This window comes from Hoplias malabaricus, chromosome Y (assembly GCF_029633855.1).
Source record: "Hoplias malabaricus isolate fHopMal1 chromosome Y, fHopMal1.hap1, whole genome shotgun sequence".
In the NCBI taxonomy this organism is placed as follows: domain Eukaryota; kingdom Metazoa; phylum Chordata; class Actinopteri; order Characiformes; family Erythrinidae; genus Hoplias; species Hoplias malabaricus.
The window spans coordinates 81116116-81136282 of record NC_089820.1 but is presented as its reverse complement, the minus strand read 5'-3'; the positions used below and the strand labels follow the sequence as shown (position 1 = coordinate 81136282).

The following is a 20167-nucleotide window of genomic DNA, read 5'->3' as shown; positions in this document are numbered from 1 at the left end:
AAAATGTTCTACACATTGGAGAAGAATATTTGCCAGTTCTGGTACATCAGATAAGCAAATGCTCATGGTTTGACCAGCATTGTTAGAATTTAAGGTGGGGGGAGGATAGCCTTCACTTTGTGAGATTTTCTTCAGTAAGACCCTGTCCACTAATTATTCATTTACGTGTTTACTTAGGTTTTTAATTATTTGTTAGATGCATTAGTTCAGTTCAAAACAGGTTGTAGAACATACTTGTAGGAATCTGTGTTGTGTCCCAGTAATAACTACTGAGATAACAGAAAAAGACATATACATTCTATTAGGAATTTAGCTCCACTGTTTTCTGTTTTGCTTATATCTCTCTAATATTTCTTGGACTGTATGCAAGCTGCTCAAATGCAGTAATAATCCTGTGGGCATTCAAGACAATCAACACAATGTAACGGTGTTTTTCTGAGAGTGCATCATAATGTTTTTCTGACCAAAACAAAGTGTAATTGCTAAATAATCATTTATTCTTTAGAACTGCAATGACACTTACAACACAGCCTCTTATTTGTTAGTTCAAAAACATCATTTCAAACATAAATATTAAACAGAATTGAAGGTGAACACTAAGTGCTAGTTCTGTTACATCGCTCTACACATGCATCGTGTTGGCAAGCATTGTTTTTACTGATGGGGGTATTGATGCTCTTCACTTCATAATTTCATTCTCACTCATATGCAGTGAAGTTGCCTTAATAAAGATTTATGTTTTTTGTTTTTATTCTGTTTTCTATTTTATAATAAAATTGTCAGATGTATTAACAAATGCGACTACACTGTCACCTACAGCAAATATTTCTACTGGTAAGTTATTAAGGTTGATATTAAATGAAAGTGTTCTGTTCTGTTTATATTCCTCTTTGGTTGCATCAGCCGACACATGCTGGTTTTAGCGATGAGGCAGTGGGAAATTATACACTTCGTTCACAGTGTTTTGCTCAATACAATACAGCTTCATTGCTAAACAAGTAATCCATTAATGTTTTGGGTTTTTTGTTTCAATTTGTACAAAAAGTAGTTCAGTACATACTGAATATAAATTCAATTATTAGATTATTCATGCAAAATAATTTCAGTGTCACCCAAATCAATAAAGTGTGTTGCCATTCTTACCCACTAACACCTCCTCTGTAACATGATACTTCAAGGGCAGCCTTGAAGGAATAGTTACAGGTAAACGAAAAGTCAGTTGTTGTGAATAAGTGGGCACAGGTTGGTTGGAGTAGTGCAGTAAGTGATTGTGCATGTGTTGTGTGATGGGTAATAATTAGATATGATATATCAGAAATGATAAGGAGTAAGTGCTAAAAGCTGACTTTGAATTAACAAATTAAAAAGCATGATTCACATATGATCTTCAGTTTTATAAATAAATATTGAAGCACACCCCACATCATCATTTTCTTCATAAATTAAAATAATATTCATGGAGTTTTATTTAGTTGTATTCATCTATTTTCATAAGAAACAAACAGATTGTTCCCATTCATTTTCTACTTGAATGTTATGTGTTTTTGTTTTCTTACGTTTTAAAACACCTTATTAGATACATCAATAACACTGATGCCTACAAGTAAACTCTACGCAGCTTATGATATATTCACTTGAACTAATGACCTGGTCATTTTAATTCCTTTGTTAATTAACACAGTTTTATTGCTACAGAAATAATTTACTCATGTCTTTTTTTCCCTTTTTGTTTCAAAATTTTAAATCAACAATGACACCTAAAGTGGTAACAACACAGACTCCTACAGGTAAATTCTACCAGATTTTAAGCATTACTAAGCATTAAATATTACTTGTGTACGATAGTAAACTTTCTAAGCCACTTCACAGCCCTTATAACAAACATCATGTGCAGATCAATTAAATAAATAGCTAATTTAGAAACATGTCAGGTGACCTCTTCAACTACTATTGATCATGAGTAAACAATGTCATAATAAGTTACTGACAGTTTCTCTCTATTAGCTCTAACACCCCAACTTACATGACATTAACTAACAAAATTTAATACCAAACTTAAGGAACATTGTTGATAGCTCCTATTTTTAAAGAAACAAGTTGAATCAGGAATGGTCTGTAGCACATTTATTATCAATTTATTTTTTCATAAAATACAGTGTAACAGCTAGAATGTAACTGAATTGGTGTTTTGTGTTTTGACATGAATTTTTCAGATACATCGCCAGTTCTTACTTCAGAGACATCTACATACCAGGTGCCAACTGGTAAGTTCTAAAACCTGATTTTACGTCAATCTTCTAAAATGCATTAGGAACATAAACATGTCTCTACTGATCATCTTGTTTGGGAGTTGTGTTTTTTTGGAGGGAACTGCGCATAAACTGTAATAAGAAAATACAGTTGAATTCTTAATATAGAGTCAAATGTTTTTTCTTGAGTAAAGAATTGGAATGTGGTATATTTCAGTGAGTTCGTTTTTAATAAATGAAATTTAACTTGTATTAAATGATGCCCTCTTGAACTCCTAGCCATATATGGCTGCAGCATCATTCTGTCAGGTGGGGTGCAGTGGTGACCAGAGGGTTGAAGCATGTGTAGAAAATGTTTAGTGAATTCAAAAAGAGCAAACATGAGAAAATTAAAGCGTAACAAAGGGAACTGGAATAACACTGAGCAAAAGTAAATACAGGAACATAAAAACAGCAAATACAACAAAGAAAATGACTAACAATGACTAACAGGAGAGGGCTTACATAGAAAATATGAACAGGAACACCTGTGAACACTCGGGGATTATAGGTGCGGAGTATGGCTAGGGACCAGACTAAGAAAAGACACATGACAGGGAACGCAAAACTGAAACATGACTAAAAACTTAAGGCCAAAACACAGGAGAACAGACAAAGAACATGAAACCTTTTTTCGATTTCTTCACTAATTATTTCATTCTAATTTTTAGACTAATGGATGATTGATTTTTCATGCTTTTAATGCAACTTCTCAGATACATCAACAATAACTACAATTATAACAACACCATCTCCTACTGGTAAGTTCTAATATATAATTTAATTTGAAAATGTTCCACACGCTTGGAGAAGAATATTTGCCAGTTCTGGTACATCAGATAAGCAAATGCTCATGGTTTGACCAGCATTGTTAGAATTTAAGGTGGGGCGATGATAGTCTTCACTTTATGAGATTTTATTCAGTAAGACCCTGTCCACTAATTATTCATTTACGTGTTTACTTAGGTTTTTAATGATTTGTTAGATGCATTAGTTCAGTTCAAAACAGGTTGTAGAACATACTTGTAGGAGTCTGTGTTGTGTCCCAGTACTAACTACTGAGATAGCTGAAAAAGACAAATACATTCTATTAGGAATTTAGCTCCACTTTTTTCTGTTTTGCTTATATCTCTCTAATATTTCTTGGACTGTATGCAAGCTGCTCAAATGCAGTAATAATCCTGTGGGCATTCAAGACAATCAACACAATGTAACAGTGTTTTTCTGAGAGTGCATCATAATGTTTTTCTGACAAAAACACAGTGTAATTGCTAAATAATCTTTTATTCTTTAGAACTTCAATAACACTTACAACACAGCCTCTTATTTGTTAGTTCAAAAACATCATTTCAAACATAAATATTAAACAGAATTAAAGGTGAACACTAAGTGCTAGTTCTGTTACATCGCTCTACACATGCATCGTGTTGGCAAGCATTGTTTTCACTGATAGGGCATTGATAATCTTCGCTTCATAATTTCATTCTCACTCATATGCAGTGAAGTTGCCTTAATAATTATTTATGTTTTTTGTTTTTATTCCGTTCTCTATTTATTAATCAATTTGTCAGATGTATCAACAAATGCAACTACATTGTCAGCTACAGCAAATTTTTCTACTGGTAAGTTTTAGAGATTGATATTAAATGAAAACATTCTGTTATGTTTATATTCCTCTCAAAATGAACTGCACTAACGATGAGTAAAAGTAAATACAGGTATATAAACACAGCAAATACAACATGGTCTGTTCTACAGCTGTGTTTACCTGTGTTTTCTTTTTGTAGGTAGATGTTCAGCCTTTCCAGCACTGTGCTGTTTGGGATTAAATAACTCCTGTAATCGTGGCTGCTACTGTGACCAGGCTTGTCTGAATTTCAGTGACTGCTGTCCGGACTACAAACTAACCTGTGCACAAAGTAAGAAGTGCAAACTAACCTGTGCACAATTACCTCATGAGTATTTATTGCATTTCTGAAGAAGAAAAAATTCTCTTATTTTTTTTTTTATTTCTACTGTGTATTTTGACTAAACATTTAATCAAAAGGATAATTAAAATGATATGGAAATATAAACTTTAAATGAAAATGTGAAATTATGTACTGAAGCAATTTTTCCCAAGAAACAACAACTGCTTCAAAAATTTCAAAAGTTATGTTTACTAAATAATGATGATGTGAAGATGTTGCAGAAACCCTCAACTGACACTGACTTATTTGGATACAGAAATGTTTATTTCAAAGATTCAAATTCAAGCACCATGGATTGCTTGAGAGAGGTTTTTGAGTCAGTTGCCCTCTGACTAATAGCTATAACTACCCACTTATATAGCTTTTTTTCCCCCATACTATTTAATAAGAACATCTGTGAATTTTCTCATTTCTTTGATACTAAAAGAGAGGAAGAGCAGGTGTCTGCTGACCTGGACCTCCCACCAACTCCTTCTCAACTCAGCAAACGGCCTTATATCTAACCATTCCATAGACTGAAAGGCAACCAGAAGAAACCCAGAAAAACAATGTGGAAGATGTCCAGATACTACAGTTTCTACAGGTTCTTCAAGAAGTACAGCAACATCTAGATCAAAGATCACCATCTTACAAACCAGCAAAAAACCATAGCATCTTTAATATATACAGTTACATCAAACAGAGTTTAGGTTAATTATGTAACCCCAGAGGGTTGAATCAGGAGAAATGGAAGTGGCTATGGAATCACGTCTATCAGGTACCTGAAAGACAAATCACAGCAGTGATACAGGTACACCCACACCCTATATGAGCAGATGCCTCTCCTAGTTTTGCCATTTTCTAAGTATGCAATTATCAGAGATATTTCACTCTTAATTCATAGACCTAGGTGTACACAAGTAAAATAGCATTCACTTTTATCATTCCAGCAGTATCTTACTATGGGGAAAATGCAGTTAAATCTCGTATTGCATTGAGTAATATCACATATATCTAAATTGAATAGGGCAGAGGGGCAGGTACAGTTTTATAAACAGGGTCCAGAATTTCCTTTTTCTTAACATAAATGACCCAATTACCAATAAGAATTATTTCTCCCTGATTACAATTTTTAGGCCACGAAGGCATATACTCCATACAAGAATTTGCTCGTTTTACAATTATTACAGTAATAATTGATTATTTAGATTTTAAAGTCAATCTTGGTAAAACACAGAATATACAGCGTAAAGCATTCAGTTGGCTTTATTCAAAATTATATGAGGCCCACTCACTACTGCAACCGCCCTGGAATTACTTCGGATCTTTCATCATCATCATCTTTGTCCATTTCAAGGTTGCGGTGGTGACAGGGCGAGCAACATCCACACTTGCAACATCCACCAACACCTGGGGGAGCCCCAGGCAAGCCGGTATATATAATCCCTCCAGTGTGTCCTGGGTCTACCCCGGGGCCTCCTTCCAATTGGACGTGCCTGGTATACACCAAGGAGGTGTCCGGGAGGCATCCTCAACAAATGCCCGATCCACCTCAACTGACTCCTCTCAACGCGTAGGAGCAGTGACTCTACTCCAAGCTTCTCCCTGTTTAAACTCCTTCACTTGGGGTAGGTTCTCACCCTCTACCTGAAAAGAGCATGCCACCTGTTTTCGGGAGATAACCATGGCCTCTGACATGGAGGTGCTGATCCGCATACTGACCACTTCACTCTCAGCTGCAGACTGCTCAAGTGAACGCTGGAGGCCTCCATGCAAAGAAGCCAGAAGAACAACATTGTCCATAAAAAGCAGAGATGCCATGTCTTGAGCTGCTCAATGGAAGCTTTCCTGTCCTAGGCCACACCTCACCACCCTGTCCATAAATATCAGGAATAGGAGTGCAGATAAGGCACAGCCTTGACCGAGTCCAATACCCACACTGAACAATCTTGACTTACTGCCGAGCATGTAAGCACAACTCAAAATCAGAGTACAAGGACTGTACAGCTCGCTGGAACAACCCTGGAACCCCGTACTCCCAGAGCACCTCCCACAGAATCTCTTAAGGAACACAGTCATATGCCTTCTCCAAATCCACAAAGCATGTGTAAAGTGGAGTAGCAAATTCCCACACCCCCTGAATCATCTGTGAAAAAATATAGAGTTGGTCCATAGTTCCACGGCCAGGATGAAATCCGCATTGTGCCTGCAAAATCCTAAATTCAACTATCGGACAGATTCTCATTTACAACACCTTAGCATAGACTTTCCTGGGGAGGCTGAGAAGTGTAATGCCACGATAACTGCTCACACATTCTCCGGTCCCCTTTTTTAAAAATAGTAACCACCACCCCTGTTTGCCAATCCAAATGGACCATTCCCGAGGATCATGCAATATTGTAGAGGTATGTCATCCAAGAAAGCACCACAGTATCGAGTGCCTTCAGTTATTCTGAGCGAATCTCATCCACTCCTGGAGCTTTTTCACAACCCCAGTAACTTCAGCCAAGGAAATGAAATCTGACATCCCAGACATTTCTGTCCCTACCTCACAGCTTGGACAGTAACCCCCGCTCCCCTTCCTGAGCTGTTGGAGTGTTTTCCAGAACATCTTAAAAAGCATAATTCACATATTATCTTCAGTTTTATGAATAAATATTGAAGCAGACCCCACATCATTTTCTTCATTATGCAGTAATAATTCTGCAGGGATTCAACACAATTAACACAATGTAACTGTTTTTCTGAGAGTGCATCATAATGCTTTTCTGACCAAAACACAGTGTAATTGCTAAATAATCATTTATTCTTTAGAACTGCTATAACACTTACAACACAGCCTCTTATATGTTTCTTCAAAAACATAATTTCAAATATAAATATTAAACAGAATTAAAGGGGAACACTAAGTCCTAGTTCTGTTACATCACTTTACACATGCATCATGTTGGCAAGCATTGTTTTTACTGATGGGGGCATTGATGCTCTTCACTCCATAATTTCATTCTCACTCATATGCAGTGAAGTTGCCTTAATAATGATTTATTTTTTTTTTGTTTTTATTCTGTTTTCTATTTTATAATAAATTTGTCAGATGTATCAACAAATGCAACTACAGTGTCACCTACAGCAGATATTTCTATTGGTAAGTTATTAAGGTTGATATTAAATGAAAATGTTCTGTTCTGTTTATATTCCTCTTCGGTTCCATCAGCCGACACATGCTGGTTTTAGCAATGAGGCAGTGGGAAATTACACACTTAGTTTATAGTATTTTGCTGAATAAAATACAGAGTCATTGCTAAACAAGTAATCCATTAATGTTTTGGGTTTTTTGTTTCAATTTGTACAGAAAGTAGTTCAGTACATACTGAATATAAATTCAATTTTTAGTTCATTCATGCAGAATAATTTCAGTGTCACCCAAATCAATAAAGTGTGTTGCCATTCTTACCCAATAATACCCCCTCTGTAACATGACACTTCAAGGGCAGCCTTGAAGGAATAGTTAGAGGTAACTGAAAAGTCTTTTGTTGTGAATAAGTGGGCACAGGTTGGTTGGAGAAGTGCAGTAAGTGAATGTGCATGTGTTGTGTGATGGGTAATAATTAGATATGATATATCAGAAATGATAAGGAGTAAGTACTAAAAGCTGACTTTGAATTAACAAATTAAAAAGCATAATTCACATATGATCTTCAGTTTTATAAATAAATATTGAAGCACACCCAACATCATCATTTTGTTCATTAAATAAAACATTATTTATGGAGTATTACTCAGTTGTATTCATCTATTTTCATAAGAAACAAACAGATTGTTCCCATTCATTTTCTACTATAATGTTTTGTGTTTTTGTTTTCTTGCATTTTAAAACACCTTATTAGATACATCAATAACACTGATGCCTACAAGTAAACTCTACACAGCTTATGTTAAATTCACTTGAACTCATGACCTGGTCATTTTAATTCCTTTGTTAATTAACACAATTTTATTGCTACAGAAATAATTTACTCATGTCTTTTTTCCCTTTTTGTTTCAAAATTTTAAATCAACAATGACACCTAAAGTAGTAACAACACAGACTCCTGCAAGTAAATTCTACCAGATTTTAAGCATTATTAAGCATTAAATATTACTTGTGTATGATAGTAAACTTTCTAAGCCACTCCACAGCCCTTATAACAAACATCATGTGCAGATCAATTAAATAAATAGCTCATTTAGAAACATGTCAGGCGACCTCTTCAACTACTATTGATCATGAGTAAACAATGTCATAATAAGTTACTGACAGTTCCTCTCTATTAGCTCTAACACCCCAACTTACATGACGTTAACTAACAAAATACAATGCTAAATTGAAGGAACATTGTTGATAGCTCCTATTTTTAAAGAAACATATTGAATCAGGAATGGTCTGTAGCACATTTATTATCAATTTATTTTTTCATAAAATACAGTGTAACAGCTAGAATGTAACTGAATTGGTGTTTTGTGTTTTGACATGAATTTCTCAGATACATCGCCAGTTCTTACTTCAGAGACATCTACATACCAGGTGCCAACTGGTAAGTTCTAAAACCTGATTTTACGTCAATCTTTTAAAATGAAGTAGGAACATACACGTCTCTACTAATCATCTTGTTTGGGAGTTGTTTTTTTTGGGGGGATCAATGCATAAACTGAAATAAGAAAATAGAGTTGAATTCTTAATATAGAGTCAAATATTTTTTTCCTGAGTAAAGAATTGGAATGTGGTATATTTCAGTGTGTTCGTTTTTAATAAATTAAATTTAACTTGTATTAAATGATGCCCTCTTGAACTCCTAGCCATACATGGCTGCAGCATCATTCTGTTAGGTGGGGTGCAGTGGTGACCAGAGGGTTGAAGCATGTGTAGAAAATGTTTAGTGAATTCAAAAAGAGCAAACATGAGAAAGTTAAAGCGTAACAAATGGAACTGGAATAACACTGAGCAAAAGTAAATACAGGAACATAAAAACAGCAAATACAACAAAGAAAATGACTAACAATGACTAACAGGAGAGGGCTTACATAGAGAACATGAAAGGGATCACCTGTGAACACTCGGGGATTATAGGTGCCGAGTATGGCTAGGGACCAGACTGAGAAATGACACATGACAGGGACTGCAAAACTGAAACATGATTAAAAACTTAAGGACAATACACAGGAGAACAGGCGAAGAACATGACACATTTTTTCATTTTCTTCACTAATTATTTCATTGTAATTTTTAGACTAATGTTTGTTTGATTTTTCATGCTTTTAATTCAACTTCTCAGATTCATCATCAACAATAACTACAATTATAACAACACCATCTCCTACTGGTAAGTTCTAAAATAAAATTTAATTTGAAAATGTTCTACACGCTTGGAGAAGAATATTTGCCAGTTCTGGTACATCAGATAAGCAAATGCTCATGGTTTGACCAGCACTGTTAGAATTTAAGGTGGGGGGATGATAGTCTTCACTTTATGAAATTTTCTTCGAGTCTGTGTTGTGTCCCTGTAATAACTACTGAGATAACTGAAAAAGACATATACATTCCATTAGGAATATAGTTAGACTTTTTTTCTGTTTTGCTTATATCTCCCTAATATTTCTTGGACTGTGTGCAAGCTGCTTAAATGCAGTAATTATCCTGTGGGCATTCAAGACAATCAACACAATGTAACAGTGTTTTTCTGAGAGTGCATCATAATGTTTTTCTGACAAAAACAAAGTGTAATTGTTAAATAATTATTTATTCTTTAGAACTGCAATAACACTTACAACACAGCCTCTTATTTGTTAGTTCAAAAACATCATTTCAAACATAAATATTAAACAGAATTGAAGGTGAACACTAAGTGCTAGTTCTGTTACATCGCTCTACACATGCATGGTGTTGGCAAGCATTGTTTTTACTGATGGGGGTATTGATGCTCTTCACTTCATCATTTCATTCTCACTCATATGCAGTGAAGTTGCCTTAATAATGATTTATGTTTTTTGTTTTTGTTCTGTTTTCTATTTTATAATAAATTTCTCAGATGTATTAACAAATGAGACTACAGTGTCACCTACAGCAGGTATGTCTACTGGTAAGTTATTAAGGTTGATATTAAATGTAAATGTTCTGTTCTGTTTATATTCCTCTTCGGTTCCATCAGCCGACACATGCTAGTTTTAGCGATGAGGCAGTGGGAAATTATACAGCTTAGTTTATAGTATTTTGCTCAATAAAATTCAAATTCATTGCTAAACAAGTAATCCATTAATGTTTTGGGCTTTTTGTTTCAATTTGTACAGAAAGTAATTCATTACATACTGAATATAAATTCAATTATTAGATCATTCATGCAAAATAATTTCAGTGTCACCCAAATAAATAAAGTGTGTTGCCATTCTTACCCACTAACACCCCCTTTGTAACATGACACTTCAAGGGCAGCCTTGAAGGAATAGTTAGAGGTAAACGAAAAGTCAGTTGTTGTGAATAAGTGGGAACAGGTTGGTTGGAGTAGTTCAGTAAGTGATTGTGCATGTGTAGTATGGTGGGTAATAATTAGATATGATATATCAGAAATGATAAGGAGTAAGTGCTAAAAGCTGACTTTGAATTAACAAATTAAAAAGCATAATTCACATATGATCTTCAGTTTTATAAATAAATATTGAAGCACACCCAACATCATCATTTTGTTCATTAAATAAAACATTATTTATGGAGTATTACTCAGTTGTATTCATCTATTTTCATAAGAAACAAACAGATTGTTCCCATTCATTTTCTACTATAATGTTTTGTGTTTTTGTTTTCTTGCATTTTAAAACACCTTATTAGATACATCAATAACACTGATGCCTACAAGTAAACTCTACACAGCTTATGTTAAATTCACTTGAACTCATGACCTGGTCATTTTAATTCCTTTGTTAATTAACACAGTTTTATTGCTACAGAAATAATTTACTCATGTCTTTTTTCCCTTTTTGTTTCAAAATTTTAAATCAAAAATGACAACTAAAGTGGTAACAACACAGACTCCTGCAAGTAAATTCTACCAGATTTTAAGCATTATTAAGCGTTAAATATTACTTGTGTACGATAGTAAACTTTCTAAGCCACTCCACAACCCTTATAACAAACATCATGTGCAGATCAATTAAATAAATAGCTCATTTAGAAACATGCCAGGTGACCTCTTCAACTACTATTGATCATGAGTAAACAATGTCAAAATAAGTTACTGACAGTTCCTCTCTATTAGCTCTAACTCCCCAACTTACATGACGTTAACTAACAAAATACAATGCTAAATTGAAGGAACATTGTTGATAGTTCCTATTTTTAAAGAAACATACTGAATCAGGAATGGTCTGTAGCACATTTATTATCAATTTATTTTTTCATAAAATACAGTGTAACAGCTAGAATGTAACTGAATTGGTGTTTTGTGTTTTGACATGAATTTCTCAGATACATCGCCAGTTCTTACTTCAGAGACATCTACATACCAGGTGCCAACTGGTAAGTTCTAAAACCTGATTTTACGTCAATCTTTTAAAATGAAGTAGGAACATACACGTCTCTACTAATCATCTTGTTTGGGAGTTGTTTTTTGGGGGGGATCAATGCATAAACTGAAATAAGAAAATAGAGTTGAATTCTTAATATAGAGTCAAATATTTTTTTCCTGAGTAAAGAATTGGAATGTGGTATATTTCAGTGTGTTCGTTTTTAATAAATTAAATTTAACTTGTATTAAATGATGCCCTCTTGAACTCCTAGCCATACATGGCTGCAGCATCATTCTGTCAGGTGGGGTGCAGTGGTGACCAGAGGGTTAAAGCATGTGTAGAAAATGTTTAGTGATTTCAAAAAGAGCAAACATGAGAAAATAAAAGCGTAACAAAGGGAACTGAAATAACACTGAGGAAAAGTAAATACAGGAACATAAAAACAGCAAATACAACAAAGAAAATGACTAACAATGACTAACAGGAGAGGGCTTACATAGAGAACATGAACGGGATCACCTGTGAACACTCGGGGATTATAGGTGCCGAGTATGGCTAGGGACCAGACTGAGAAATGACACATGACAGGGACTGCAAAACTGAAACATGATTAAAAACTTAAGGACAAAACACAGGAGAACAGGCGAAGAACATGACACATTTTTTCATTTTCTTCACTAATTATTTCATTGTAATTTTTAGACTAATGTTTGTTTGATTTTTCATGCTTTTAATTCAACTTTTCAGATACATCATCAACAACAACTACAATTATAACAACACCATCTCCTACTGGTAAGTTCTAAAATATAATTTAATTTGAAAATGTTCTATACGCTTGGAGAAGAATATTTGCCAGTTCTGGTACATCAGATAAGCAAATGCTCATGGTTTGACCAGCATTGTTAGAATTTAAGGCGTGAGGATGATAGTCTTCACTTTATGAGATTTTCTTCAGTAAGACCCTGTCCACTAACTATTCATTCACGTGTTTACTTAGGTTTTTAATGATTTGTTAGATGCATTAGTTCAGTTCAAAACAGGTTGTAGAACATACTTGTAGGAGTCTGTGTTGTGTCCCTGTATTAACTACTGAGATAACTGAAAAAGGCATATACATTCCATTAGGATTGTAGTTAGACTTTTTTTTCTGTTTTTCTTATATCTCTCTAATATTTCTTGGACTGTGTGCAAGCTGCTTAAATGCAGTAATTATCCTGTGGGCATTCAAGACAATCAACACAATGTAACAGTGTTTTTCTGAGAGTGCATCATAATGTTTTTCTGACAAAAACAAAGTGTAATTGTTAAATAATTATTTATTCTTTAGAACTGCAATAACACTTACAACACAGCCTCTTATTTGTTAGTTCAAAAACATCATTTCAAACATAAATATTAAACAGAATTGAAGGTGAACACTAAGTGCTAGTTCTGTTACATCGCTCTACACATGCATCGTGTTGGCAAGCATTGTTTTTACTGATGGGGGTATTGATGCTCTTCACTTCATTTCATTCTCACTCATATGCAGTGAAGTTGCCTTAATAATGATTTATGTTTTTTGTTTTTGTTCTGTTTTCTATTTTATAATAAATTTCTCAGATGTATTAACAAATGCGACTACAGTGTCACCTACAGCAGGTATTTCTACTGGTAAGTTATTAAGGTTGATATTAACTGAAAATGTTCTGTTCTGTTTATATTCCTCTTCGGTTGCATCAGCCGACACATGCTGGTTTTAGCGATGAGGCAGTGGGAAATTATACAGCTTAGTTTATAGTATTTTGCTCAATAAAATAAAAATTCATTGCTAAACAAGTAATCCATTAATGTTTTGGGCTTTTTGTTTCAATTTGTACAGAAAGTAATTCAGTACATACTGAATATAAATTCAATTATTAGATCATTCATGCAGAATAATTTCAGTGTCACCCAAATAAATAAAATGTGTTGCCATTCTTACCCACTAACACCCCCTTTGTAACATGACACTTCAAGGGCAGCCTTGAAGGAATAGTTAGAGGTAAACGAAAAGTCAGTTGTTGTGAATTAGTGGGCACAGGTTGGTTGGAGTAGTTCAGTAAGTGATTGTGCATGTGTAGTATGGTGGGTAATAATTAGATATGATATATCAGAAATGATAAGGAGTAAGTGCTAAAAGCTGACTTTGAATTAACAAATTAAAAAGCATAATTCACATATGATCTTCAGTTTTATAAATTAATATTGAAGCACACCCAACATCATTTTGTTCATAAAATAAAACATTATTTATGGAGTATTACTCAGTTGTATTCATCTATTTTCATAAAAAACAAACAGATTGTTCCCATTCATTTTCTACTATTGTCACGCCTTCGTCCTGTCAGTCTGTTGTCCCCGCCATGTGCTTTATTTGCACATGGCTCTGTTTTGTTTATGTTCGAGTCTCCGCCTTTGTTCCGCCTCCTCGTCTGTCATTTGTTAACCCGTCCCCTCGTTATCTGTCCAGGTGTGTCTCATTTGTGTTTGTATTTAAGCCCTCTTGTCTCGTGTCCTGTTGGTCGTTCATTTCGTTCACATTCTCTTTTGTCATGTCAGTCATGTTATCTGTCTGTCTCTGTAGTTTCTCTCTTCGTCGTTTCGCTCCCCAGTCTAGTCTGTCTAAGTGTTAGTTTAGTTTCATTTCGTGTTGTGTTGTAACTACTGTTTCCTGTCGTTGTTTTGTTATTCCTTTCATTATAATTAAAATACCGTGTTTTAGCAAATGCGTCCGCCTCCGTCAGTCCGCTCCGTGAATCCTGACAGAATGAACGACCCACTAAAGGACGCAGCTAGCACGGACTATTTTCTCAACGAGGCGTTCAGGAGAGTACAGGAGTTTCTAGCGGCAAAGGTGGGCGATCAACCTGCTGCCCTGCAATCTCATATGGGAGTTCCCCCCGAGTTTGAGGGGACTTCAAACGTTGAGGGTTTTCTGCTCCAATGCCGCTTATACTTTGACTATCTGACTGTTCCTGCGCCACACGAATTTATTAAGGTAATGTTCATGAGATCTCTTCTTAAAGGGATAGCACTGCAGTGGGCTGATCGCGTGCTGAGAGAGAGAGGCCTGCAGATTTCGGTGGAGACTTTCAGAGATCTATTGAGAGCCAGATTCTCCCGATCGGCTCTCGAGGTCAGCTCCGCAGGACCCTCTGTTCCCGAGGATTGCCCCCTCAGGTCCGGGGAAATTTTTGGGGGGGCGTTAAGGGTAGGGGCTGTTAGCCTCACCTCCGTACCTCTGAGGCCTGAGGCTAACAGGGGCGCACCTCGAGGTGATCTAATGGGTGCGCCTGTGAAACCCCCTAAACCCTTTACAGCTCCAGCGCGAGCCCGGCGAGCAGCACAAACCCCTGTCCTCGAGAGCGCGGCGCGCGGCTCTCCTGTCTTCGTGAGCGCGACGCGCGCCTCTCCTGCCTCCTTGGACGTCGTCGCAGGTTCCCCTGCCTCCTTGGACGTCGTCGCAGGTTCCCCTGCCTCCTTGGACGTCGTCGCAGGTTCCCCTGCCTCCGTGGACGACGTCGCAGGTTCCCCTGCCTCCGTGGACGACGTCGCAGGTTCCCCTGCCTCCGTGGACGACGTCGCAGGTTCCCCTGCCTCCGTGGACGACGTCGCAGGTTCCCCTGCCTCCGTGGACGACGTCGCAGGTTCCCCTGCCTCCGTGGACGACGTCGCAGGTTCCCCTGCCTCCGTGGACGACGTCGCAGGTTCCCCTGCCTCCGTGGACGACGTCGCAGGTTCCCCTGCCTCCGTGGACGACGTCGCAGGTTCCCCTGCCTCCGTGGACGACGTCGCAGGTTCCCCTGCCTCCGTGGACGACGTCGCAGGTTCCCCTGCCTCCGTGGACGACGTCGCAGGTTCCCCTGCCTCCGTGGACGACGTCGCAGGGCTTCCTGTCTCGGTGATGGCGGCACCCGCCGCTCCTGTCTCGGTGATGGCGGCACCCGCCGCTCCAGTGTCCGTGATGGCGGCACCCGCCGCTCCAGTGTCCGTGATGGCGGCACCCGCCGCTCCAGTGTCCGTGATGGCGGCACCCGCCGCTCCAGTGTCCGTGATGGCGGCACCCGCCGCTCCAGTGTCCGTGATGGCGGCACCCGCCGCTCCTGTCCCGGTGATGGCGGCACCCGCCGCTCCTGTCCCGGTGATGGCGGCACCCGCCGCTCCTGTCCCGGTGATGGCGGCACCCGCCGCTCCTGTCCCGTTGATGGCGGCACCCGCCGCTCCTGTCCCGTTGATGGCGGCACCCGCCGCTCCAGTGTCCGTGATGGCGGCACCCGCCGCTCCAGTGTCCGTGATGGTGGCACCCGCCGCTCCAGTGTCCGTGATGGCGGCACCCGCCGCTCCTGTCCCGTTGATGGCGGCACCCGCCGCTCCTGTCCCCGTGACGGCGGCTACGGCCTCTCCTGTCCCCGTGACGGCGGCTACGGCCTCTCCTGTCCCCGTGACGGCGGCTACGGCCTCTCCTGTCCCCGTGACGGCGGCTACGGCCTCTCCTGTCCCCGTGACGGCGGCTACGGCCTCTCCTGTCCCCGTGACGGTGGCTACGGCCTCCCCTGCCCATGTCCGTAGGTCGGCCCGAAGGACTTCAGGGCCGATCCCCAGAACTGTGCCTAGGCTGGTTCCTCAGACTGCCACACAGACATTAGCCAGTCCTGGGCACCCCCCTGTTATTTTGGTTCCCTTGTCAGTCCCTGTCCTGGTTCCCGTCTCTGTCCTTGTCCCTGTACCCGTGTCTGCCTTTGTCTCTGTCCCTGTCCCGGTCACTGTGTTTGTGTCAGTCCCTGTAAATGTCCTTGTACCTGTTCCCCTACCAAGTCCAGTCCAGTCTCCTGTCAGCCCTGTCCAGTCTCTGTTTCAGACCCCTGTCCAGTCTCAAGTCCCGTCTCCTGTCCAGTCCCCGTTCCAACCCTCGGTCCTGTCTCAAGTCCCGTCTCCTGTCCAGTCCCCTGTCAGTCCTGTCCAGTCCCTGTTTCAACCCTCTGTCTTGTCTCACGTCCAGTTCCCGTATCAGTCCAATGTCCAGTCACCTGTCTTGTCTCCGGTCCAGTTTCCCTTTCAATCCCCTGTCCAGTCTCCAGTCCCGTCTCCGTTCCAGTCTAGTGTCATGTCACCTGTCCTGTCTTCTGTCCAGTCACGTACCCCTGTCCAGTCTAACGTTCCTATCCTGTCCAGTGTCTTGTCACCAGTCTCTGCTCCCGTTCAGTCTCAGCACTCAGTCCTGTCATCAGTCCCGTCTCCATTCCAGTCCCCTGTCCTGTCACCTGTCCATGTCCAGTCTTCTGTCCCCAAACGTGTCCAGTCTCCGTATCCGTCCCACGTTCAGTCCCCTGTCTTGTCTTCCGTCAATTCCCATGTGTCCACTCCTGTCCTGTCCAGTCCGTTCTCGTCTCTTGTGGCTTCCCTTTGTCAGTCTCCTGTCATGTCCCATGTCCCGTCTCGTATATTCGGTCCTGTCGTGTCCCCAGCTCTTGTGTCGGTTCCCGTCCTGTCCTGAGTCCTGTCATGTTTTTCGTGCCCTCTCCTGCGCCAGCTCCTGGGGGGTTTAGGAGTACGCGCCCGGGAGTTGCGCGTTCTTGGGGGGGGCATCTGTCACGCCTTCGTCCTGTCAGTCTGTTGTCCCCGCCATGTGCTTTATTTGCACATGGCTCTGTTTTGTTTATGTTCGAGTCTCCGCCTTTGTTCCGCCTCCTCGTCTGTCATTTGTTAACCCGTCCCCTCGTTATCTGTCCAGGTGTGTCTCATTTGTGTTTGTATTTAAGCCCTCTTGTCTCGTGTCCTGTTGGTCGTTCATTTCGTTCACATTCTCTTTTGTCATGTCAGTCATGTTATCTGTCTGTCTCTGTAGTTTCTCTCTTCGTCGTTTCGCTCCCCAGTCTAGTCTGTCTAAGTGTTAGTTTAGTTTCATTTCGTGTTGTGTTGTAACTACTGTTTCCTGTCGTTGTTTTGTTATTCCTTTCATTATAATTAAAATACCGTGTTTTAGCAAATGCGTCCGCCTCCGTCAGTCCGCTCCGTGAATCCTGACAACTATAATGTTTTGTGTTTTTGTTTTCTTACGTTTTAAAACACCTTATTAGATACATCAATAACACTGATGCCTACAAGTAAACTCTACACAGCTTATGTTAAATTCACTTGAACTCATGACCTGGTCATTTTAATTCCTTTGTTAATTAACACAGTTTTATTGCTACAGAAATAATTTACTCATGTCTTTTTTCCCTTTTTGTTTCAAAATTTTAAATCAAAAATGACAACTAAAGTGGTAACAACACAGACTCCTGCAAGTAAATTCTACCAGATTTTAAGCATTATTAAGCGTTAAATATTACTTGTGTACGATAGTAAACTTTCTAAGCCACTCCACAACCCTTATAACAAACATCATGTGCAGATCAATTAAATAAATAGCTCATTTAGAAACATGCCAGGTGACCTCTTCAACTACTATTGATCATGAGTAAACAATGTCAAAATAAGTTACTGACAGTTCCTCTCTATTAGCTCTAACTCCCCAACTTACATGACGTTAACTAACAAAATACAATGCTAAATTGAAGGAACATTGTTGATAGTTCCTATTTTTAAAGAAACATACTGAATCAGGAATGGTCTGTAGCACATTTATTATCAATTTATTTTTTCATAAAATACAGTGTAACAGCTAGAATGTAACTGAATTGGTGTTTTGTGTTTTGACATGAATTTCTCAGATACATCGCCAGTTCTTACTTCAGAGACATCTACATACCAGGTGCCAACTGGTAAGTTCTAAAACCTGATTTTACGTCAATCTTTTAAAATGAAGTAGGAACATACACGTCTCTACTAATCATCTTGTTTGGGAGTTGTTTTTTGGGGGGGATCAATGCATAAACTGAAATAAGAAAATAGAGTTGAATTCTTAATATAGAGTCAAATATTTTTTTCCTGAGTAAAGAATTGGAATGTGGTATATTTCAGTGTGTTCGTTTTTAATAAATTAAATTTAACTTGTATTAAATGATGCCCTCTTGAACTCCTAGCCATACATGGCTGCAGCATCATTCTGTCAGGTGGGGTGCAGTGGTGACCAGAGGGTTGAAGCATGTGTAGAAAATGTTTAGTGAATTCAAAAAGAGCAAACATGAGAAAATTAAAGCGTAACAAATGGAACTGGAATAACACTGAGCAAAAGTAAATACAGGAACATAAAAACAGCAAATACAACAAAGAAAATGACTAACAGGAGAGGGCTTACATAGAGAACATGAACGGGATCACCTGTGAACACTCGGGGATTATAGGTGCCGAGTATGGCTAGGGACCAGACTGAGAAATGACACATGACAGGGACTGCAAAACTGAAACATGATTAAAAACTTAAGGACAAAACACAGGAGAACAGGCGAAGAACATGACACATTTTTTCATTTTCTTCACTAATTATTTCATTGTAATTTTTAGACTAATGTTTGTTTGATTTTTCATGCTTTTAATTCAACTTCTCAGATTCATCATCAACAATAACTACAATTATAACAACACCATCTCCTACTGGTAAGTTCTAAAATAAAATTTAATTTGAAAATGTTCTACACGCTTGGAGAAGAATATTTGCCAGTTCTGGTACATCAGATAAGCAAATGCTCATGGTTTGACCAGCACTGTTAGAATTTAAGGTGGGGGGATGATAGTCTTCACTTTATGAAATTTTCTTCGAGTCTGTGTTGTGTCCCTGTAATAACTACTGAGATAACTGAAAAAGACATATACATTCCATTAGGAATATAGTTAGACTTTTTTTCTGTTTTTCTTATATCTCCCTAATATTTCTTGGACTGTGTGCAAGCTGCTTAAATGCAGTAATTATCCTGTGGGCATTCAAGACAATCAACACAATGTAACAGTGTTTTTCTGAGAGTGCATCATAATGTTTTTCTGACCAAAACAAAGTGTAATTGTTAAATAATTATTTATTCTTTAGAACTGCAATAACACTTACAACACAGCCTCTTATTTGTTAGTTCAAAAACATCATTTCAAACATAAATATTAAACAGAATTGAAGGTGAAAACCAAGTGCTAGTTCTGTTACATCGCTCTACACATGCATCGTGTTGGCAAGCATTGTTTTTACTGATGGGGTATTTATGCTCTTCATTTCATAATTTCATTCTCACTCATATGCACTGAAGTTTCCTTAATAATTATTTATGTTTTTTGTATTTATTCTGTTTTCTATTTCATAATAAATTTGTCAGATGTATCAACAAATGCGACAACAGTGTCACCTACAGCAGATATTTCTACTGGTAAGTTATTAAGGTTGAAATGAAATGTAAATGTTCTGTCCTGTTTATATTCCTCTTTGGTTGCATCAGCTGACAC

At 38.5% G+C, this 20167-nt stretch overlaps 1 protein-coding gene across 1 annotated transcript; it reads left to right on the top strand.

The window, feature by feature from the left end:
- The first annotated feature begins 1750 nt into the window (after positions 1 to 1750).
- On the top strand, positions 1751 to 18565 carry LOC136678560 (salivary glue protein Sgs-3-like). Its single transcript, XM_066656604.1, has 14 exons — positions 1751 to 1787; positions 2214 to 2264; positions 3005 to 3049; positions 3860 to 3910; positions 4076 to 4207; positions 7332 to 7382; positions 8761 to 8811; positions 9550 to 9597; positions 10303 to 10353; positions 11733 to 11783; positions 12521 to 12568; positions 14542 to 14727; positions 14824 to 14977; positions 18511 to 18565. The coding sequence occupies exons 1-14, from the start codon at positions 1751 to 1753 to the stop codon at positions 18563 to 18565; spliced, it is 1011 nt and encodes a 336-aa protein (XP_066512701.1).
- The last annotated feature ends 1602 nt before the right edge of the window (positions 18566 to 20167 follow it).

Bases quoted from the DNA above. Each gene is read 5' to 3' on its own strand.
- LOC136678560 (XM_066656604.1), top strand. From the start codon at position 1,751: ATGACACCTAAAGTGGTAACAACACAGACTCCTACAG. The intron at 1,788-2,213 runs GTAAATTCTACC...TGAATTTTTCAG, and splicing joins AACAACACAGACTCCTACAG to ATACATCGCCAGTTCTTACT. The intron at 4,208-7,331 runs GTAAGAAGTGCA...TAAATTTGTCAG, and splicing joins CAAACTAACCTGTGCACAAA to ATGTATCAACAAATGCAACT.